The sequence below is a fragment of the Tupaia chinensis genome, unplaced genomic scaffold, assembly GCF_000334495.1.
Source record: "Tupaia chinensis unplaced genomic scaffold, TupChi_1.0 Scaffold000528_1, whole genome shotgun sequence".
Lineage (NCBI taxonomy): Eukaryota > Metazoa > Chordata > Mammalia > Scandentia > Tupaiidae > Tupaia > Tupaia belangeri.
In genome coordinates this window covers 261,368-283,069 of record NW_006160041.1, presented here as the reverse complement: position 1 = coordinate 283,069, position 21,702 = coordinate 261,368, and the positions used below count along the sequence as shown (strand labels likewise).

At 44.0% G+C, this 21,702-nt stretch overlaps 1 protein-coding gene across 2 annotated transcripts in view; it reads right to left on the bottom strand.

Annotated features, from left to right (window-relative positions):
• Nucleotides 1-21,702, bottom strand: part of FLVCR2 (FLVCR choline and putative heme transporter 2) — a 70,149-nt gene that overhangs the window by 20,475 nt on the left and 27,972 nt on the right. The window contains exons 2-3 of one of the 2 annotated variants that reach the window (XM_006157038.3): nt 17,923-18,064; nt 13,427-13,567 (exon numbers count right to left, since the gene is read on the bottom strand). In XM_006157038.3, coding sequence (XP_006157100.1) covers nt 13,427-13,567; nt 17,923-18,064 — 283 coding nt within the window. The remainder of the gene's footprint in view (nt 1-13,426; nt 13,568-17,922; nt 18,065-21,702) is intronic. The other variant, XM_014591069.2, reaches the window with a different exon arrangement.

The window sequence follows — 21,702 nt, the reverse complement described above, 5'->3', positions numbered from 1 at the left end:
CATCTGTGGCGAGCACTGCATACGGAAGCCATCTTGAGCTATCCGCCATCTTGAAACCATTAGGCTTCACTTCCTCACTGAGCAAATCGTTTCTCAGAAATCATGTGACCAACCGTTCTCCCCGGAAGTGATTGGGTTTCTAGGCAACGGGAGAGATCCACCCACATCAATGATTGGTTTATGCTGTTGTATTTCATTTGCATTTCGGGCAACCAATTGGTTCCCACCAGCTGTATATAACTCGCCATTTTTCCTGAATAAACGAAAGTAGACAGAAGACGACGACTTGATCAGCACCTGGTAGTGTGTGTGCGTGTGTTTGTCCCATCTCTCACTCCCTCCCCCAAGGAACCTGTTCCACGGTCCCGCAGGCCAGGACACCCATCAATATGATTGATGGAGATGATGATCCAAGGTAGCAAAATATACTTAAGTACTAGACATCATTCTAAACACGTTACAATCTTTTTAACAACTCTAGAAGGTAGGTAGTATTGTCATCTCTTTTCATAGATGAGAAAAATGCAGTTAAAAAACAAATACAGTTTCAACTAAACATTGGGGCTCACATGGGTTCGTTTGGAAGGACAAGACACAAAGCCTGCAGGCAGGGCACTCAGGAGTTCGTCTTCAATGGATCCAATCTATAGAACCCCAATCACACAGCCATCCAGACGCTATTCTCTTTGGTGCCCAAGGTGATGGCTAAGGAACAAGAGAAGGCAGGTACAGAAACCACCCTGGTTTAACGCCTCACAGAAGCCACTATTGTTCTTAACAATTCCACGGCATCATTTCCAGGGTCCCCATTAGGCACAGGTCAGTGAAAGGAGCCACTGTACTGAGGGATGCACCAGGAATGGCCTCCTATCTGATAAGAGAAGGTCTCCCAGTCCATTTTTATCAAGACGTCATTTTTATCATAAGCAATGTTGCCTGAATGCAGTTTGACATACTTCTTTTATCAGGTTCCCAGAAATAAGACACAAAGTTAAGTGAAGGTCAAATTCTCATGCAAAGTGAATGAGAACCAACGAACCAATCCTTAATACATAGGTATTTAGGTATTGAGGGGTGGAACTGGATTTGAATCCAGACCCTGTGGCTCCAGGATCTTAGAGAGGGCACAAAGCCCCCTCTCCAGGCTCATGTATTCAAGACAATGGTAAAGGCCCTGAGAGCCCTTGACCTTACTCACTCTACTTCCTACCTTCATGAAGCTGATTCTCAGGCAGGAATGAGATGTATGTTCTGCCCTGTGTGCAAGTACCTCTTACAGAAAGGCAGGTGACTAAGATATTTTCATGTCTGATGATATAGGGCAAGGTAAGCCTGTTGGGTCAGGGCAGAGGAAACTGTAATCTCCCAGAAAAGACCTGGGCATTCCCGCTGTCAGTCACCCAAGAGAAGTGACGGTTGCTGAGGAGGCAGGCTTTAGGCCTGTCATCACTCTGAGCTTCTTTCTCTCCTTTGTCAAAACCAGTTTCTTCAAACTGTGGTCCAGAGTCCATTGGCATTAGAATTCCTGAGAGTGTAAAAACACAGATTTGGGGGGGGGGTCCCACCATAGACCTAGTGAATCATAATCTCCTAGAATGTGGCTCATGAATCATGTTTTATAACAACAGAAACCAGGCTATTTCTAAAAATTACTAGTTTGGGAATGAATGGACTTGGAAATACGGAAGGTCAAAGGCCAGACCCAGGCTCCCAGATGGTGGGATTAACATGAAGGCAGCTGGGATTGGAAAGGGCTTTAAAATCATGGGGTTTAGAGGATTTCAACCCTGCAGCAAATCATAATTACCTGGAATGCTTATAAAAAGCAGATTCCTAGACCCTGACCCAGACTATCTGAATTGGAATTTCTAGAAAAGAGGCATAGAAAAGAGGCACATGCAACCAACCAAACTTCTCTAGAGAATTATCCTCACCCCAGATCGTATCTCTGGGTCTGGTTACTCTGTGTTCCTTTCCCTTTTGCCTTCCCTGAGCTCAAAGTAAAACCTTATTTCAAAGATAAAGCCGGACCTCAGCAAATCTCCTCAGAATCATAAGCTCCTCAGAATCACAAGAAAGCTTCTATACCCATTCGTAAGCCAGGATCTTAGAGAGGGCACAAAGCCCCTTCCCCAGGGCCATGTGGGAAGGACAATGGTAAAGCGAACATCAGTCAAGTAGAAGTTGAGGCTCTTGAATTCAGATGCCAGATACAATAGAAGATGATGCAGAAGCATAGCAGAGTCAAGGCTGGCAGATAGAAAGTAAATAGTATTGCCTTCGAGGACATTTTCTAGAAGTGCTTTTTTCAATAATTCATCATAGCAGTTATCATGCCATTGACGAAAGGACATCAAAGGAAGACATGTAAAAGTAAGACCCAGAGACACATAGGAAGGTTCTTTCCTTCACCCCACCCTACCCCCCTGCAGCACAGCCTTCCTCTGCCCCAGAAGCTGGTAAACTCATGGAATTTCTGGTTCCAGCCCTGAATCTGCCCCCATTGCCAGACTTGGAGAAAGGAGAACATTTTACTGATGAAGCAGCAGTTTTTTACTACTGTGACATTTCCATTTCTGCAACATCAAGCACAAACCCAACCCCTACCCTCTATGTTGAGTTGCCAGGTCTAGAGAAAAAAAAAAAAAAAGGCAAAAAATAAACAAGTAAGAACGGTGCACCTATTTAAATTTGAATAACTTTTAATGTAAATATGCTTCCAATATTGCATAGGATATGTTAGTACTAAAAAAGAAAAAAAAAGTGGTTTATCACAAATTCAAATGTCACTAAATGGCCTTTATTTTCTCTCTCAAGCCTACCTCTAATAAAAGTATAGCCAGAAGTCTCAGCAAAAAAACAACAAAACTTGGACCTGGATTTCCTCCAAAGCCTCCAATTACATTGTATTCCACCTGACTCAGCAGCTTGGAGAAACACTTGGAAAGCCAGTACAAATATAGTACCGGGCCTACCCAACAGCTACGGAAGAATTACTCCCCACTTGGTGAAATCTATCTGGATGACCACAGAAAGAATCGTCAAGTTTACCAGTGCAACAACAATTTGGATGCATGCCATGCCTTTATCCTCAGTTGTTTTAAAAGCTTTCACTTGCATTCAGAGCACTCCAATGGGAAGAAAATGTTATTAGTACTTTCTGTGGGTGGTGGAGGGTATTAGAGAGGTGAAGGATGGACACAGAATGGAGAATATATACTCAGTAATTAGCAGGGCTGACATCAACACTCAGCTCTCCCATTCTTTTCTTTTTTTCTTTTTGGAGAGGTTTTTGCTATAGGGCGCGTGCGCTCGCCAGACAGACAGACAGAGACAGAGAGACAGAAAGCAAGAAATCACCCCCTGGGGGATGGCCCCTCCATTCTCTTCTTGGGATCTTGGGCACACACACACACACACCCGGCATGAGTTTAAGCCACCAGGTCCAGGACTCAAACTGCGGTCGACTACATGGGAGTCCAGCGACATAGCCATTACGCTAACTGCTGGTCCCAGCTCTCCCAGTCTTGATAAGCCAATTCTGAACTCACCAGTCAGTGTTTGAAGCTATTATCCTAGGTCATATCCTTCCATGTCCAGCAAATGTGCTCATGAAATGCTATGGTCTGCTTGATTTTGAGCTACTACGGTCTTAGTTCAGAACAAAATATGAACATCATATGTACAATGTGCCAAGTATGAACTGCTTTGTTCTTCAAAGCCCAAACCCAAACTGTGGAGGGTTGGGAGGCTTGGGGTAATTCTGGAGGATTTCAAAGCATCTAGTTGAATCGGTACATGGCTTTTTGTTTGTTTTCTGCCTTTTGTTTTAATTTGGGGCAAAGACATAGGAGAGGAAAACAAAGATTCAGTTCTATTAAGTGCCAAGTGCCTCCTTTATATGACCTGTAAACCTTAGAGATACACGTAGAGACTGAGATCCCATCACCCCCAAATTCCAAAGATGTATGATTGGTTCCTGTGTCTGAGATCCTAGAATTCCTGACCCTTACCTTAGAAATACTCAACCCTTGGGACTAGCAGATTATATAATGGTTACATCATTGGACTCCCACATAGTCAACTGCTGTTCTTCGAGTACTGGACCTGGCGGCTTAAAACTCACACTGGGTGCGTGCGCGTGCATACCCAAAATCCCGAGAGGAGAATGGAGAAGGGATTGCAGTGTGGCCATCTCCCCATGGGGTTGGTCACTTCTCACTTTCTGTCTCTCTGGCAAGCATATGCAACCTATAGCAAAAATCTCCAATAAATAAATAAGAAAAGAAGCAATACTCAACCCCTAAGAAACTGGCCTCAAGGATTAAATCTGAGGAATATACTCTCCTAGACAGCCCAAAAGGAAAATTCAGACAAGTAGGACTAAGAAAGAGCTCTAGGGAACCAGCAGTTAACATAATGGCTATGTCGCTGGACTCCCATGTAGTCGACCACGGTTTGCGTGGACCCGCTGGCTTAAAACTCACGCTGGGCGCGTGTGCGTGCGTGCCCAAGATCCCGAGAGGAGAATGGAGAAGGGATTGAGGCGTGACCACCCCCACTGAGGGGTAGTTTCTCGCTTTCTGTCTCTAATGTCTCTGTCTGGCGAGCGCACGCGCCCTGTAGCAAAAATCTCCCCCCCCCCGCCCAAAAAAAGAAAGAGCTCTAGTTCTATCTTCAACAGGCTCCTCTTCTCTACATGGGGGAGGCCTTAGGAAGATGGGCTTTGCATTAGACAAGCACTTCAATCTGAACTCTGCTCCCTGCTAGCTGTTCCATTATGGGCAAGGAACTAAACCTCTCAGAGTCTCATTTCCCTGATGTGATGCATAAGTTGGAATAATGGACATATGGCATGGATTTGTTTTGAAGAGTAAATGAGATAACGCATGTAAGGTGTTTAATGTGTTGCCTGGCACATAGTTATGATTTAGTAAAAACATTTTTCAAATCTGTGGTTAAGCCTAAGAATCATTTCCTTATTGGCAATGAGCCCTGTCACTAGGTCCAGTTCTCTACAATGGAAATAAGGCTGTGGTTCTCTGATTATAATGAAATGTGCACAAATATCCTGATTAGTTTAATTCTTTCTTACTGGGATAATTACAGACCTTTGGGATAAACACCAATAAATTATATTTATGTACAATGTAGCTAAATGCTTCCAAAGGCTCAGAAGTGAAGTAGCTTCCTAATTTACCATTAACTTAATTTAGATTAAAATTTACTTTCACCGCTTTCTCTCTCTCCTCTCTTTCTGGAAATTTCATTTTGCCTAGGTTGGTATTCTTAATGGTCCCACAGGTCTTTGAGGCTCTGTTCAGTTTTCTCTGTTCTTTTTTCTTTCTGTTCCTAAAACTGGATAATCTCATTGGATTTATCTTAAAGTTTGTCAAGTCTTCCTTCCGCTCACTCAAATCTGCTGTTGAGCCCTCTGCTGAATATTTTCATTTCAATTATTTTATTTTTCAACTACAAACTTTCTATTTAATTCTTTTAAAAATTTTTTTGAATTTTCTTTGATTACCAAAGAGTGTATGTACTCACCATAGAGAAAGAGAGAATCCTACCAGTGAGGTATGATCACACCTTAATCCCCTTTCCTCCATTTTTCCTTCCCATCAAGATTTTGGGCATGCATACACATGAGCCTGGCATGTTTTCCAAGGTGCTTGGTCTGGGATTCGAACCACTGCCAGCCATGTGGGATCCAGTCCCAATGCACAGTGCTTAACCACTGCACTACAGGGTTAGCCCCAAATACAGTTTTTACTAGCTGCTTTATGTCTTGTGTATGGACCATACTTTCCTGTTTCTTGGTATGTGTAATACTTTCTTGTTGAAAACTGGACATGTTAATATGTTGTCTTAGTCCACTTTTGCATTGTTAATAGAAATACCTGGGGCTGGTGAATTATAAAGAAATAATTTTTTTTCTTTTGAGAGGTTTTCGCTATAGGGCGCGTGTGCTCGCCAGACAGACAGAGAAAGACATAGAGACAGAAAGTGAGAAACCCCCCCCCCCCAGGGGTCACGCCACAATCCCTTCTCCTCCATTCTCCTCTCGGGATCTTGGGCACGCACGCACACGCGCCTGGCGTGAGTTTTAAGCCACCGGGTCTGGGACGCAAACCGCAGTCAACTACGTGGGAGTCCAGCGACATAGCCATTACGCTAACTGCTGGTTCCCGAGAAATAATTTTTATAACTAAAAATTCTGGTGGCTGAAAAGTCAAAGGGCATCACGAAATGATGGAAGGCAGAACTTTTTAGCAGAGCATGATCTGTATCCATGGGACGCTCTCTGCCACTGTGGTCTCATTTGCTCTACATATATAACTGTCATAACTCAACTCAGAGGCCTGTCCTAATGACATTATCACACCCAACGGCCTCACAATGGGACACCACGGAGGAATTAATTTTTCACTTACCACCTTTACAATACAATCTCAATACATGAAATTCTGGGGAAGGTCCAATCATTACTGCTAAGACCAAATTCCCAAATGTACAATTTTAAGGAAAAATCAGGATCCAAACCATAACATATGTCAGTTCTCAAAATGAGAGTCTCCCCCTTCTCCAGGTTTTGTTGCCATTGTTTATGTTTGTTTAGTGACTTTCCTATACTAAGTTTTTTTGTTTTTTTTTTTTTTTTGAGAGGTTTTTGCTATAGGGCGCATACACTCGCCAGACAGACAGAGAAAGACAGAGAGACAGAAAGTGAGAAATCACCCCGCAAGGGGGATGGCCATGCCGCAATCTCTTCTCCTCCATTCTTCTCTCGGGATCTTGGACACACACGCACACGCGCCCAGCGTGAGTTTTAAGCCACCGGGTCTGGGACTCGAACCACAGTTGACTACATGGGAGTCCAGCAACATAGCCATTACGCTAACTGCTGGACCGCCTATACTAAGTTTTAAAGTCTGTTTTCTTATGTAGCCCATGAAGTTTTTGCTCCATTAAAGCAAATGATCAGATAGAGATATCCTTAAAGGCCTTAAACCAAGAAGTTGCACATCTTTGCTGTGATGCTATATACATATATTGGGGCTCACCTTCAAAGCTCCAGTAGGTAGTCAACGACTCTGCCTTAACTTTTACTTCCTGCTTGTGCAGAGCCTCAACATCAGCCAGAGGTGAGAGTTCAGGGCATTCTTGGGTCTTTTCTGAGCATGTACATAGCCCTACAGATACACGTGGACTTCTAAATCCACAAGACTATGCCAGAACTTTTCAGAGCTCTCACTAGATGTATCAGTCTCCAAGGGTTTCCTTTCAAGATTTTCAGCCAGCCTCTTGTCTGCCCCAATGGGTACTGCTGCCTCAGGCAGTTGTGATGTTAAACACTAGCACTTACTGTTTTCAACAAACACCATGGAAATAGGGATAATCCCACAGAGCAAGCTTCAAGTCAGGTCAAATAAAAGATAAATCCTGTGAGTGGGGCTTTTCCAAAGACCTGCAAAATAGTTTAAATAGTGATCATTCTAGGGGGTGGTATATTTGGGGGAGCTCCGAATTGGTTTTGTTGTCTTCAGTGGCTATGAGGCAGGTGGTTTTTACAGCTACAGGGCTGTGAGGTTGCTGGTTTTCACAGCTGCCACCAGAAGCTAGTTTTTACAAGTTACCATGGACATAAGGTTGCTGGTTTGTACAGTTACTATGGCTGTGAGGCTGCTGGTTTTCACAGCTACCATGGTTGCAAGGCAGTTGGTTTGTACAGCTACCATGGCTGTGAGACTGCTGGTTGTCAAGGCTACCATTTAGTCATTTTTATTGACTAAATGTTGCTTAGATTACTGTAAGCTTTTGGTTAAGAATTCTGAAAACGATTGATCTTGACTTTTGTTTTTTGCCAATGCTCCTGTTATCGTCATGGACAGGCAGATTTTCTAAGGACCTTACACAACCATTCAAGAACTTCCCTGCTTGTTTCCTGTGGTAGCATTAATCCAAATAGATATGGGAGTATCCAGAAGTACACATTTTAAACCAAGTGCCACATTCAAGACCATATAAAGAGCTATGTAAGAAGGAAGAAGGAAGAGTTGCTCCCCACAACATGGCAGGGCCCAGAGGTGAGCCCTTCAATGACAAGGAACAAAACTGCTCGTGACACATTTTTTTGTTTGTTCATTTCTCACTGGCCGCGCCATCAACACCCTCAGCCCTGAAGACCACAGACTCTAGAATAAGACTATGTCCCAGCTATCACCATCATCACCGTCTTCAACCAAAATGGTTATCAAGTACTCACCTGCCCTAGAATCCCAAGGTAGGCCTCAAATACCCTGATGTCAGTTGCAATAAGACTTTTTGTCGTCAAAAGTCAATGTGCTTAAGATAGTTAACTCTACGGGAAAGGAAAGTTATTGGAGTTTTGGAATCCTGAATCTGAAAGGGACCTCAAAGGTTATCTGGTTTCACTATCTATCTATAACTTGAGGTTCTCCCCACAAAAACCCCACCAAGTGACTGTTGCCATCTATGCATGAATACTTCCCAATGATAGGCAACCTGTAATTTCTTTGGTTGGATATTTCTAAGTGCTGTCTTTATATTTTGGATGACATCAGAGACATACTCAGAGAAAACTGAGAAACTTAGAGAAAAGGAGAAATGGAGAACTAAGACCTTGAAGAATAATCTGGTAGGGAACCAGCAGTTAGCGTAATGGCTATGTCGCTGGACTCCCACGTAGTCGACCGTGGTTCAAGTCCCGGACCCGGTGGCTTAAACTCACGCCGGGCGCGTGTGCGTGCGTGCCCAAGATCCCAAGAGGAGAATGGAGGAGAAGGGATTGCGGCGTGACCATCCCCCCTGGGGGGTGATTTCTCGCTTTCTGTCTCTATGTCTCTCTCTGTCTGTCTGGCGAGTGCACGCGCCCTACAGTAAAAATCTCTCTCTCAAAAAAAAAAGAATAATCTGGTCATCTAGATCTATTCCTGGGAGACTAGCAGTTAGCATAATGGCTATGTTGCTGGACTCCCACGTAGTCGACCGTGGTTCAAGTCCCGGACCCGGTGGCTTAAACTCACGCCGGGCGCGTGTGCGTGCGTGCCCAAGATCCCAAGAGGAGAATGGAGGAGAAGGGATTGCGGCGTGGCCATCCCCCCTGGGGGGTGATTTCTCGCTTTCTATCTCTCTGTCTCTCTCTGTCTGTCTGGCAAGCACATGTGCCCTATAGCAAAAACCTCTCAAAAAAAAAAAAAAAAAGATAGTTCTATTCCTGGTGAGAGGTCACCTAACTTTTTAGTATACCTGAAAATTTTAAGATATCACCTTTTATCTAGTGCTTCAACAGATAAACACTTTGCTTAAAATAAAAAACACTGGGCTGCCCGTAGGGCAGTGGTTAATGGAGCTGGATCCCGTATAGCTGATCATGATTCAGTTTCTGGCCCTGGAAGGCTTGAAAAACATGCCAGATGTGTATGCATGTATCCTCAAAATCCTGACAGGATGGAGGAGTACAAAGGACTGCAGTGTGAGGATGCCACACTGGGGAAGCTTGCTCACTCTCTTTCTCCCTCTTCCTCTTTCTCTCTCTGGGGAGTGCACATACCCTCTGGCAATTAAAAAAAAAAAAAGATAAAGAGATTGATCACACAGTCTCTCTACATTTCAGTTTCCTCCTTTGTTAAGTGATGATAATTATAGTACCTATACCCCATGGGTAACATGGGAATAAAATACAGTCATATATGAAAAGCACTTGGCACATAGTAGACATTATTATTGTTATAATAGTTTATGAGCCTATAGAAAATAGGAGGACCAGCAGATGGCATAATGGTTACATCGTTAGACTGCCACAGTTCGAGTCCCGGATCCAGTAGCTTATAACTCATGCCGGGCATTTGTCCACGTGTACCCAAAGTCCTGAGAGGATAATAGAGAAGGGATTGTGACATGGCCATCCTCCCTAAGAGGTGATTTCTTGCTTCCTGTCTCTCTGTCTCTCTCTGTCTCTCCAGCGAGTGTACATACCTTATAGCAAAAATCTTTGTCTTAAAAAAAAGAAAGAGGGACCAGCAGTTAGCATAATGGCTATGTGGCTGGGCTCCCATGTAGTTGACTGCGGTTCGAGTCCTGGACCCGGAGGCTTAAAACTCACGCTGGGCATGTGTGTGTGCATGTCTAAGATCCCAAGAGGAGAATGGAGGAGAAGGGACTGCAGCATGGCCATCCCCCCGGGGGGCGATTTCTCGCTTTCTGTCTCTCTGTCTCTCTCTGTCTCTCCAGCGAGTGTACATACCTTATAGCAAAAATCTTTGTCTTAAAAAAAAGAAAGCGGGACCAGCAGTTAGCATAATGGCTATGTGGCTGGGCTCCCATGTAGTTGACTGCGGTTCGAGTCCTGGACCCGGAGGCTTAAAACTCACGCTGGGCATGTGTGTGTGCATGTCTAAGATCCCAAGAGGAGAATGGAGGAGAAGGGACTGCAGCATGGCCATCCCCCCGGGGGGCGATTTCTCGCTTTCTGTCTCTCTGTCTCTCTCTGTCTCTCCAGCGAGTGTACATACCTTATAGCAAAAATCTTTGTCTTAAAAAAAAGAAAGCGGGACCAGCAGTTAGCATAATGGCTATGTGGCTGGGCTCCCATGTAGTTGACTGCGGTTCGAGTCCTGGACCCGGAGGCTTAAAACTCACGCTGGGCATGTGTGTGTGCATGTCTAAGATCCCAAGAGGAGAATGGAGGAGAAGGGACTGCAGCATGGCCATCCCCCCGGGGGGCGATTTCTCGCTTTCTGTCTCTCTGTCTCTCTCTGTCTCTCCAGCGAGTGTACATACCTTATAGCAAAAATCTTTGTCTTAAAAAAAAGAAAGCGGGACCAGCAGTTAGCATAATGGCTATGTGGCTGGGCTCCCATGTAGTTGACTGCGGTTCGAGTCCTGGACCCGGAGGCTTAAAACTCACGCTGGGCATGTGTGTGTGCATGTCTAAGATCCCAAGAGGAGAATGGAGGAGAAGGGACTGCAGCATGGCCATCCCCCCGGGGGGCGATTTCTCGCTTTCTGTCTCTCTGTCTCTCTCTGTCTCTCCAGCGAGTGTACATACCTTATAGCAAAAATCTTTGTCTTAAAAAAAAGAAAGCGGGACCAGCAGTTAGCATAATGGCTATGTGGCTGGGCTCCCATGTAGTTGACTGCGGTTCGAGTCCTGGACCCGGAGGCTTAAAACTCACGCTGGGCATGTGTGTGTGCATGTCTAAGATCCCAAGAGGAGAATGGAGGAGAAGGGACTGCAGCATGGCCATCCCCCCGGGGGGCGATTTCTCGCTTTCTGTCTCTCTGTCTCTCTCTGACTGGCTGGCGAGCACATGCCCCCTATAGCAAAAACCTCTCCCCCCAAAAAAGAAAGAAAGAAAATAGGAGGCCCTAGCCAGCTGGGGTCCACTAAGAATAAATCATGTCAAATCAGTCTCATTTCTTTGTTTCATACAGTTACTGAGCATGTTACATATTTGTTGACTCGATTTTAAACAACTTCACTGGTGGGTTACATGGTCAAATATAGGCTGGAGAGCAGTACAGTTTAGTGAATCTCTAATTGAACTAAGAGTATCAATTTATAGACTGGTATTTATCTAGAGGATCTGACCTTGGCCTTTAATAGAATGCCATGAGGCTCTGTCCTTGACCTTGTCTGAGCCAACAATCTTACTAAAATTTGGAAAAAAGATACAAAAAAATCACTAGCAGGTTGCATGGTGGTTAAGGCACTGGACTCCCACACGGCCAACGATGGTTCAAGTTCTTGGACCCAGCAACTTGAAAATCATGCTCAAACATGTGTGTATGTGCCCAGAATCCCAAGAAGAGAACAAAGATGAAGGAATTGTGGCATAGCCATCCCCCCTAGGGAGGGTGATAAAAACAGAACAGAAAGAAAGAAAGAAAGAAAGAAAGAAAGAAAGAAAGAAAGAAGGAAAGAAAGGAAGGAAGAAAGAAAGAAAGAGAAAAAGAAAGAAACAACAAGAAAGAAAGAAAGGGGGCCAATAAATGGCATGGTGAAGTTGGCTAGATCCCACATGGCCAACCGTGCAGCTGAGTCCTCAACCTAGTGGCTTGAGAAACATGCTGGGCCATTTGCACGTATGCCCAAAATCCTGAAAGGAGGAAGAAATGAAGAAGAAGGGATTGCAGCATGATCATTCTCCCTGGGAGTGCTTTTTCTTCTCCCACTCTCTCTGTCTCTCTGTCTCTGGGGGCATGCACCCTCTAACCGAAAAAAAAAAAAAAAAAAGGAAACTAAAATACAAGAAAATGAAATGAAAGACAGATATCATCTTACATTCAGTCAAAAAAGGAATCAACGTTACCAGATGAGAGAGAATGGATTAAGGACTGGTTCTTACAGCAAAACTTATACATATATAAATGCGTACATTCAGTAACTACTGGAGTATCCCCTCCAATCTGGCCACTGATGAAGAACTGGAAAGATGAAAAAATATAAATCCCCACTCTCAGGGAATTCTGTCTAGTGGAGACATAGATCTCCAAAAAAAAAAAAAAAATTTTAAATGATAACTGTTAAGATGCACAAGGAATAAATAGCATGATAAAAGAGGAAGAGGTTGGGGACTAGCAGTTAGCGTGATGGCTATGTTGCTGGACTCCCACGTAGTTGACCGCAGTTTGAGTCCCGGACCCGGTGGCTTAAATTCACGCCGGGTGCCTGTGCATGTGTGCCCAAGATCCTGAGAGGAGAAAGGAGGAGAAGGGATTGCCGCGTGGCCATCCCCCCTGGAGGGTGATTTCTTGCTTCCTGTCTCTCTGTCTCTCTCTCTGTCTTTTTGGCGAGCGCACACGCCCTATAGCAAAAACCTCTCCAAAAAAATAAATAAATAAATAAAAAGAGGAAGAGGTTGGACCAGCCAGGTGGCATGGTGTTTAAGGCAGCTGGATCCTACATGGTCAAGCTCATGGTTCAAGTTCTGGACATAGTAACTTGGAAGATATGCTGGGAACGTGTGCATGTGTTCCCAGAATCCCAGGAGGAAGATGAAGGAGAGGAGATTACAGCATGGCTGTGTCCCCTGGGGGGATAATTTCTCATTCTCCCTCTCTTTCTCTCTGTGAATGTATGCACCCTAAAGCAAAAACTTAAAGAAAATAAAAAAGAGGAAGAGGTCACCTAATACAGCTTTTGAGGGATATTGAGATGAGACTTGAAGGATCAATAAGCAGTTGCCAGATAACATGCTATGGGGAAGAATAATTTTCTAAGTGAACTTTATAGTATGCAAAAAAATCCCTCAGCATAGCTGGTCCTTCTGGTTGACCCTGAGTAACCACTTTACATGCACATTTGAGATTTGGAAAGAGAAAGACACAGAGACACAGCGAGCCTCTCATCTCACACTTCCCGCCCCACTTCGAATGTACTCCTGGACCATCAGAACCTTACCATAGGTGATGACAAGCAGCACAAAGTTGAGGTTTTTGAAGAGCCGAATGATGGAACTTGAGTATGAAGCATCAGGGGACGCCAAGGCATAGCTCAGGGACTGGGCCCTGCTGGGGGGATGTTTAGGCTTCTCCTTGAAAACTGAAAGGAAAGAGACAGAGAGGACTGAAAATACTAGTGGTCCCATTCCAACAGAGCTGGCTCCATCATCTGAGAAAGAGCTAAAAATACTCAAGGAAATACTCTTCAATCAAATCTTTACAACCTCCCCTCTCAACGCTGCTTCTTACCATCTGAGTCTCAGGGAGTGGTTCTTTGATTACTTTTTCTTAATGGCCTCTGGAAGGCTAGAATCTCCGGGCCTCCCAAGCAGTGTTTAAAGATCAAGGAGTCCCATAACAGGCCGCTAATAACATACCATAGAGAGCTAGAAAAATACACATGGGGGGCAAAGAAGAGAAAGCTTAAATTTGGGATTAGTTAGCTCAGTTAATGGCTTAGCACTAGAGCCCCTCTCCAGGGAGGAAGGACTATGTTGTGTTTTGCAGAGAGCCTGGCACCTATCAATATCCCATTGAGTAAAGGAATATTCTTCTACAGGGAAATCTGGAATCCATTCCTAGTTTCTCAAAGAGTAATCAGACATCTGCCTGGCATGGAAGATAAGAAGGTTCACACATGCCCATCTGGAAGCAGAGATAGGAAGGGCTGGAGGGGCAGTGGGAAAACCAGTTTCTTATGCTATTCTCAGTACACTGGTATAATCACTTAAGCCGCAAGGATTGCAAGTACTACATGGCCTCCCCACACCCCTGAGAATGCTTCTCAGAGGTCAGTAGACGGCCTCTGAGGAAGTTAGAGGAAGTGCTGAAAATGAGGTTTACTTTCTTGGAAGATCAAAGAGGCCCCCCACCCAGAAAATGCCCTCACTCTGACTTCAAAGCACTGCTGCTTCCTTCTCCGGAAATAGTCCTAGATAACTTCCACCCATTGGGAACCTCTAGTCCATTGTCTGGCGCTTGTTTACCTCCCCTTCCACCTGCAGAAAGAAAGCAAGGTGAGAAGTTGACTTATCCTGCTTCAGCTGATCAGCTCAAGGGTTTGGCAACCATAAACCAGAATTCAGATGAGATTTTTCAGTTCTTTACTCAATTAGCTACTATCTGTGCTTGATAATAAAGTGCAAAAACATATAAACCTCCTGCCTCCAGGTTTTCAACTGCAAAAAAGTCAGGCTTTCAACTTCTACAAACACAGAAATTTGCAGTTGGGGCCAACCTTGTAGTGCAGTGTAAGGAAGCCTAATTCCACACAGCCAACTACCATTCGAATCCTACCCCATCAGCTTGCAAAATAGGCCAGGTACACGTACACACATACCCAAAATCCTGACAGGATGGAGAAACTGAGAAAAAGGACTACAGTGTGCCCATGTCCCTTTGTGGGGGGTGCTATCTCTCTCACATTCTATCTCTCAAGCACATGGTACTCTACGGTAGTTAAAAAAAATACATATGTTTTAAAGAATTTTTTTTTTTTTTTTGGAGAGGTTTTAGCTATAGGGCGCATGCGCTTGCCAGAAAGACAGAGAGAGACAGGGAGACAGAAAGTGAGAAATCAGCCCCCAGGGGGTATGGCCAACACTGCAATCCCTTCTCCTCCAGTCTCCTCTCGGGATCTTGGGCATGCATGCACACGTGCCTGGTATGAGTTTAAGTCACCGGATCTGGGACTTGAACCACAGTCGACAATATGGGAGTCCAGCAATGTAGCGCCATCTGCTGGTCCCTGTTTTAAAGAATTTTGATAAGGCCAGCTGGTGACATGGTGGTTAAGGTAGCTGGATCCCATATGGCTGAAACTATGCAGTTTGAGTCTCGGACCTAGTGGTTTGAAAAACCCTCCAGGCACATATGTGTGCATGCCCAAAATCCCAAAAGGTGAATGGAGGAGAAGAGATTGTGGCATGGCCATCATTCCAGAGGGGTAATTTCTCACTTTCTGTCTCTCTCTCTCCAGTAAACATCACCCTATAGTAAAGTTAAAAAAAATGTATTTGGGGGTCAGCTGTGACATGGTGGTTACAGTGACTGGATCCCATATGGCCAACTGGGCGGTTTGAGTCCTAGACATCTTTTTTTTTTTTTTTTTGAGAGGTTTTTGCTATAGGGAGCATGCGCTTGCCAGAAAGACAGAGAGAGACAGAGAGACAGAAAGCAAGAAATAACCCCCCAGAGAGCATGGCCACGTTGCAATCCCTTCTTTTTCCTGTCAGGATTTTGGGCATGCACGCACATGCGCCCAGCATGAGTTTAAGTCACCGGATCCGGGACTCAAACCGCGGTCGACTACGTGGGAGTCCAGCGACATATCCATCACACTAGCTGGTCCCGAATCCTAGACATCTTGAGAAACACACTGGGTATGTGTATGTGCATGTGCACCCAAATTCCCAAAAGGAGGTAGAGATGGGGAGAAAAGATTGAGACAGGACCATTCCCCATGACAGGGGTGCTTTCTCACTTTCTTTCTTTCTCTCTCTATCTCTGGGAAGAGCGCACACCCCCTGGCAAATTAAACACAAACAAACAAAAAAGAATTTGGTGTGAGACATATTATAATCTGAAACTCAAAGTCCGGTTGAGTAAGAGGCCCCGGGTTATCTCATTCTTCCCTGATGTCAGCCATAGAACCACTGCTTCTCACCCTTCCAGAAGCACCAAGGCCTTGTCTAAAACATTCTACCGGATTTTAAAGGCCATCTTTTTAAAAATGTGGGCGCACTTTCTCATCCTGCACTCCCCGAAGAGAATGACATAATGAGAATGGTTGATTGAGGTATAGGATTAGTAACTGTTTGACTTGAAGGACTATTTGACTTAAAAATGTGAAGTGAAACTTTTAGGCATTAGGAAGTAAGCTGGTTATCCTTTAGACAGGTGACTAACCAGAAATGAAAACCTCCAACCTGTTGTTGCTGAATTTATCACAACTCATATAACTCACTCAGATGAAAAAAGAAGATATAAAATTCTATTAACCAAATTTTTAATAAAAAAGAAAACAAAGGCCAGCATAGAGGTTAAGGTGGCTGGATCCCACATGGCCAACTGCACAGTTCAAGACTCAGACCCAGAAGCTTGAAAAACACACGAAGAGCGTGTGCATGCATGCCCAAAATTCTGAAAGGAGGAATGTAAGAGAAAAGATTATAGTGTGGTCATAACCCCCTAAGGGGTGATTTCTCACTTTCCCTCTCTCTTTCTTTCTCTCTGTGTCTCTCCAGTGAGCTCACATGCCTTATAGCAAAAAGAAACAAAAAAAGGAAAAATAACAAAAAACTAAATACCTCAAGTTGGTGGTTGGGATTAACTTATACCAAGATAAATTAATGGCCAATCCTTTATTTTTTTATGTACTTTTCTGGATTTTTCTATAGAGAACATATATTACTTATACTTTTAAAAAATTAAAGAAATGTGGTACCCAAGTATTCTCATGATAATCTATGAGATTATTAGTGCTTGTAGGTCAATTCCTGTTTTGTTTCATAGAAATTTAGAGTGTAGTCTTAGAAAATCTTAGATTTGAACCCAGTCTCTGCCACTTACTAGCTATCACAGTTTGAATAATTTAACTTCCCTTCAATCTCGTTTTCCTCTTTGTTAAATGAAACTGATCCTGTTGTTGGGGACTAAATTAGATCAGGCATGCTTAATGTGTTGTCTGTGATAATGTTAAGCGCTCAGTGGGTTTCTTCCAGGGGAAAGAAGTCTACCCAAAGGACAGGGGAACTGGTTAATTACAATTAAACGTTTACTCAGTCACTAACGAAGTGCACAAGAACAGCTGCACTCTATGGGGACAAATGCTCAGGCTAAAACATTTGAAGGGCCAGATGGTAATACAGCAGTAATACAATGCTCTGCAATGCTGGACTCATATGGGAAAGTCCTGGGTTCACAGCCTGAGGCCTCCTGTGCATATGTGTGTGTTCCTATGATTGGGCCGGCTTCATGGCATGAAGGGTGCATCTCTCTCTCTCAGTCTCTCCCTCTCTCATGGAAGAAATAAGTAGGCAAACTCAAAAGAAGGTGCGGGAGGTGGCTCCATGGTACTGTGGTAATACACTGCTCAAGAGAAGTCAGATCCTACATGGTTCAAATCCATGGCCAGACAGCCTGAAAACACACCAGGTGTGCACATGAGTGCCCAGGATTTGAGGGACTGGAGGACAGAAGGAAGAGGACTACAACATGACCAGACCCTGTAGAAAATGCTTCTCTCTTTTTCTCTCTCTCACAAGCAATATACATACATGCTGTCATAAATAAAAGAAAACAAACAAATATTCGAAGACCACAGAAGCCCAGCCTCCAGTTTCTGTAAATGTCTATAGTACCTTAGGGCTATGTTCACAAGGCCCCATCAAAGTCACCATAGTCACCACCCTCCCCATCTCATCCCCAACCCCATCTGTCTACTAATGACCTTACCGATGATGACAAGGATGAAAAGGAGAGTGGCCACACCTCCTATAATGTAGAACATGATGCTGATGTGGTAGGCAAGTTTGTCCTGGTCTTTGATGTTGGGTACCAAAACAGGAGGCACTAAGAACCCAATGGCAATTCCAAGCTAGAGAAGACAGACAATCAATCACAGTTACCAATGGCCAAGAAGTGACAGCACAAATTTAAAGAGACTGCTAGTAAGAAACATAATTCCCAACTTCCAATCCTTCCTAAAACCTTCATAGGGATTTTTTCCCTACCTCAAGATCCTAGAGAAATCTTGCTTTTGATTGACCACTTGACTCAGACATCTTCTGACCACCCTCCCTATCAATACCTATTTGAAAGAATTATAGCTGGAGGTCTCAGTGTAATTTGGCTCTTCTCTTTTATTTATTTTTTATTTTATTTTTTTTGTTTCGTTATGGAGAGGTTTTCGCTATAGGGTGCGTGCGCTTGCCAGACAGACAGAGAGAGACAGAGAGACAGAGAGCGAGAAATCATCCCCCAGGAGGGATGGCCACGCTGCAATCCCTTCTCCTCCATTCTCCTCTCGGGATCTTGGGCACGTACGCACACGCGCCCGGCGTGAGTTTTAAGCCACCGGGTCCGGGACATGAACCGCGGTCGACTACATGGGAGTCCAGCGACATAGCCATTACGCTAACTGCTGATTCCCCAATCTGGCTCTTCTCTACCTGCACAGTCATGAACAATGGTTTCTATATTTCCATATTTGGGATACACTAAAACAATGATTTTTTTTTTCTTGTGCTACTTAAATCTTTAGTTTTACTGAATCTGTTCATCTGGAGCTGAAAGACAAGCTGGGAGAGAGTTCTACACCCTACAGTGCCAAGTGCTTACATTCACTAAGACTCAGAAGCCTGAAGCTGTTACACATTTATAAGCACAAAAGCTTCAGTTCACTGTGTAAAATAACTTAGCAATTTCCAAGGCATCTATAGTGCGAAATCACACACAACTGCATGAGCTTCTACACATAGGAGACATGGCATGTACAACATGGCTATAAACACAAACGCACATGCACACCCAATAATTTGGAACATTTCATATCCGGGTTGGAGTCTAAACTCCAGTTGACCTGACAGATAACATGACTTGGGTGTTTCCAAGGTCAGAATGCTTTGATTCAGCCGTAACTGGCTGTGATGTAACTCCCAAAAGCCCAAAGTCAAAGCAGAAACTGGAAAACAGCGTTTGTACTCAGGCAAGCTTCAGACTCCAAAAGTGAAGGAAGATGAGTAAGTCCTTTGTCTTTTTTATTTTAAAGAGTTATTTTATTTTATTTATTTATTCATTTGTTTTAATTTAACCAGAGAGAGAGAGGAAGTGAGAAAGCAAGCCATCAGATTCAGAACTTGAACCATGGTCGGCCATGTGGGAGTGTCCAGCACATTAACCACCATGCCACCTGCTGGTCCCAGTAAGTCCTTTGTCTTAAGGTCCCACTTTGCCTTTACAATATTTGAACTGCAGGTAAAGAAGCAATTTTCTTTTACTCCATTTCTCTCACACCATTCATTGCCGCCGATCTGCTTACCACCTTGATAGCTCTTCCAATCTCTCAATTACAGCTATTCAGGATGGTTATTAGTGGTTCTCAGCTCCGGAATATTCACAATTATCATCAACAGGCTCAGTATAGGGGTCCTCAAGCCAGTATATAATCAACAAGCGAGACACACTTATAAAACATCTGCTATATGAAAAGTACTCTGCTAAATATTTTAAAGAGATATCAAGATGTATAAGATAGGGTTCTGCCTTCAAGGAGCTTTATAATCTTTTAGTGGAGGTATGTCGAAGACAGAAATATGAACAACACAATCAGCTCCGCTCCTAACTAGTCTCCACTTAGTGACAGTGATCTTTGGAAAATGTGATTGGAGTACATCCCTGCGCTCCGTAAAGCCCTACAATATCTTTCCCTTGTTTTTACACTAGGGATAAAAATGCTAAGCAGGGACCAAGTTCTGTGCATGGGGTCTGTCTACCGGTCTCTGACCCTGGTCATCTCCTTGCACTTGGGACCTTGCCACTGGCCTCCTTTCTGTCTTTCAAGTGTTCAGTGACCCCTCATACCTGAGAACCACAGGGACTCTGTACCATCTCCTCTGCTTAGACTAGAATGCCCTTCCTGCCTGGTTTCACACAGTAAATACGGACATTCTTCAGGTCTGAATTTGAATTATCCTTTGGGAAAGCTTTCTGACCCCTTACACAAGGTCAGGTTCCTGTGTAGGTAATTTTATGTGTGTATGATTATTTAATTAATGTATTTTTCCCCAACCAGAAGGATAAAGTCCACGAGGACACGGTTCCCATGTATCTCTGGACTTTAGCACACAGTAACACTAATCCTAGGGAACAGCAGTTGGCATAATGGCTATGTCATTGGACTCCCACGTAGTCGACTGCAATTCAAGTCCCAGACCCGGTGGCTTAAACTCACACCAGGCGCATGTGCATGTGTGCCCAAGATCCTGAGAGGAGAATGAAGAAGAAGAGATTGCAGCGTGGCTATTCCCCCTGGGAGGTGATTTCTCCCTTACCATCTCCCTGCCTCTCTCTGTCTTTCTGGTGACCACACGCGCCCTATAGCAAAAAAAAAAAAAAACTCTTAAAAAAAAAACAAAAAAACTAATCCTAGTTACATGCATGGAGCTTTCCATGGAATATCTCTAGCTTCACAACAACCCCAGGAAAAGGGGTCTAATAGTCTCCCAATTCTATAGATAAACTGAGGAGCAGAAATCCTCAGAAGCAAGCCCTGAGTGTCTCCTGAAAAGGCCAACTCTGGATTAAGGAGATGGCAAGCCTTCAGGAACAAAAGCAATCCCACTGATAAGGGGAAAATCACTCATATATGCAGCTGATGGACTGAAAAGCTAAACTTAGATCTTTTATGAATTTAGGAAACAGGGTCACAGCTGGTCAACTCAGACTTCTTTAGAGCTCCCTCCCAGTCTCAGGGCCAGTTCTCAAGTCTGCAATTATGCTGGTGACTTATACTGTCTTGATGCGTAAGGAGGAACAGAAAGATTCAGTAACTTGCCCAAGGTTTCATGCTATAGGTAGTGGAGGTGGAGTTTGAGCACACAGAAGTCCTGAGTCTAGAGCCTGTGAATTTAAGAACTACGGTTTATTTTACTCCAAAAACTAAAGTGTAGTGAACAAAGGGACAGAGAGGCAACCCTTGATTTTCATTTTCTATTTCATTTTTGCCCTTTCTTCAGACTCAAGGGTGATAGCTAAACACTGAGGCAATTGTCAGTAGTCATGAGAATTTCCTGGGCAAATGTCATAGTAAGAAACATGTCTGTGTAGCCTGAGGGCTTTGGGTGACAGGAAGAAGCCATACTTGGTGTGATGTGTCCCTTGTCATTCTAGCTCATGTGTTTGACAGAGCAAAAATAAAACCAGAAGCCCATCAGGTTGTATACCACACCTAATCTATTACATAACATTATACACTTGTCATCCCAGCTCTGAGGTTCACGGAACCACTGTCCCCATCACTATCCCCATCCATCATCCACTATCAACGATGCCCCAGGTGAGTCCCAACTGAATCAGAATCCCAGCACAAGACTGCCCTCCCAAATCCTGACCAGTCATGGGGTCAGAACATGACCAGGCCAAAAGGGAAGAATCCCCGGGCTTCCACAAAAGGCAGGGAAGAGAAATGAGGGTTACACAGTGAGGAGGGCTTCAATCCTGCTAGGATAGGGAAAG